Here is a 2,138-nt window from a genome sequence, read left to right as displayed (position 1 = left end):
CTTCTCTTCTCTTCTCTTCTCTTCTCTTCTCTTCTCTTCTCTTCTCTTCTCTCCGACCCTCTCCTCTTCAACCTCTCCAACCCTCTCTTCTCCTCTCCGACCCTCTTTTCTCATTCCCTGGGGACACAAAAAATGCTCCTGTGCTCCTGCTGCCTTCCTGAATGGCAACAGGCTTGGCTGGCACAGGTCACCCCATATGATGGCTTCACTGTCTTTGGCCTACTCCATGTTTGACTTCCCAGGCTGTTGGCTGCTGTTGTGGCATGGAGAACACCCGATGGAATTTTATTTTAGCAGTGGGTTTTTGTTTTAATTAGCCATTTGAAGCGTGCTTTGCTGCAAGTCAGATGAATGCAGATTACTGCTTCAGTGACATAGTAGATAATTAACTGGGGTGAAAGAAAGCCTAACTTCTTGGTTTTATTGGGAAAATAGTGTTCTAATTGCCTAGTTTATCACAGAGGAAGGGAGAATTGTTACAGCTTCCTGGAATGAAAACAAACTCCAAGACAGCCTTTGCTGTTGTGCATGGACTCAGATATGTGTTTGTTTTGCATGTAGCTGCTGCCCTTAAATGTCCCCAGGAAAACTGAAATCTCAAAATGCTCTTTCTGTAGTTTTGTGAATGCTGTGCTGTTCTTCTTCTAATGCCATTTCTTCTGTCTTCCTTCATTCTGTGTCTCCAGCCTGATCCATGCCTTGCTCTTCCTGCTTCATGAATTGATTCACCTTATCTCCCTCCTCTGGCTAAATACATTCATTTTTGCCCATGACTCTTCTCTCATCCCATCTGTGGGATGTTCACACTTGCAATTCAGATGGGTGAGGTTGTGGATCCCCCATCCCTGGAAGTGTTCAAGGCCACGTTGGACAGGGCTTGGAGCAACCTGGTCTAGTGAAGGTGTCCCTGCCCATGGCAGGGGGGTGGAACAAGATGAACTTTAAGGTCCCTTCCAACCCAAACCATTCTGTGATTCTATGATTTTATATATGCACAGAAATTCATCCCTTTGTTGCCTGATAAGAACTCTGATGGCTAAAGCAGCACCCTTTGCACTGTGGACAGTAAGGGTGCCTGTGTACTTGTATTTCCATGACTTCAGTAGAGTTCAGCCATTTGTCACAGACAGCAAATAATGACTTCAGTTTTCCTCTTTCCTTTTCTCTCTTTTTTTTAATTTTTTTTAAATTTTTTTTTTATTTTATTTTTTAGGAGAAGATGCTGCCCCACATTTGAATCCCCAGGTTTCTGCAGCCAAGGTGTCAGAGCAACTGCCTGCCAGAAACACAGAAGACGAGACACAGAGTCTGAGCAGTGCACGGAGAGACTCGGATTCTTCAGGGACAGACACATTTTAAAGCTTATGGCTGCTTATGACAGTCACTGTCTAAAGATTTCATGCTTGGTACATTTGTCTGTCTAGTGTGATAGTCTGGGTGTTCTATCAAAATAACAGTCTTTCAGCACTGTTTATTTTCTACTGTTTTTCTGATAATTTTGTTATCGTTTTAAATTAAGGCAGTGATTGTCTGTGAATATATCAGGTATTTTTAAGCAAATAAATTGCAGTTCTTTCTGAATCATTGAGTTTAAGTCAATAAAGGCCTTTTAAATATTTATTGTATTACAGGTGAAGGTGATTGGTATTAAAATCCACTGCAAAGGTCCGTGTCACTGATGGGGAAAAATGCTTGGTTAATATCACATCAGTATTGTCAAAATGTTGAGCAAAAGGGAGATATATTTGAAACCAAAGTTTGCAAGAAAACTGTGTTTCTAAGTATCTTCAGAGCCTGTTCATCCTTAGAAGACTGCTATGACAAGCCAATAATTCAACATTGCATGTAAAAGAGACCATTAGAGTTTGTATTGTTATTATGAGGAATTTATTTTTTTTAGAATTAGGAGAATTTTTCAGCGTTTTTGTGTTTATTTCCCTAAAGGTTTTTTTTTTCTGTCTTGAAACATCTCTGAATGGGAGATTGTGTGGGTAAGGTTACTTGTTTACATTTTTAATGTAATTTTTTTCCTTCTCATGAGACAGAATTAGTTCCTTTGGTCTCGGCCCTTCAGAATCTCAGTCAGAAATGCCACAATGATGGTGAACAGCAAGAGTCCTTGGACATAGTGCCACCCT

General features: G+C 40.6%; 1 protein-coding gene across 2 annotated transcripts in view; it reads left to right on the top strand.

Annotated features, from left to right (window-relative positions):
- The window catches only part of KIAA0586 (KIAA0586 ortholog), a 72,969-nt gene extending 71,392 nt beyond the window's left edge, over window positions 1-1,577 (top strand). For both annotated transcript variants that reach the window (XM_027702674.1, XM_027702675.1), the window contains exon 31: window positions 1,214-1,577. In XM_027702674.1, the coding sequence (XP_027558475.1) occupies window positions 1,214-1,359 (146 nt within the window). In that variant the 3' untranslated portion in view covers window positions 1,360-1,577. The remainder of the gene's footprint in view (window positions 1-1,213) is intronic.
- Window positions 1,578-2,138: the final 561 nt, after the last annotated feature.

Source organism: Neopelma chrysocephalum, unplaced genomic scaffold (genome assembly GCF_003984885.1).
Source record: "Neopelma chrysocephalum unplaced genomic scaffold, ASM398488v2 Primary Assembly neopelma1_191, whole genome shotgun sequence".
In the NCBI taxonomy this organism is placed as follows: Eukaryota; Metazoa; Chordata; class Aves; order Passeriformes; family Pipridae; genus Neopelma; species Neopelma chrysocephalum.
This window is presented reverse-complemented; position numbering and strand designations above follow the sequence as displayed.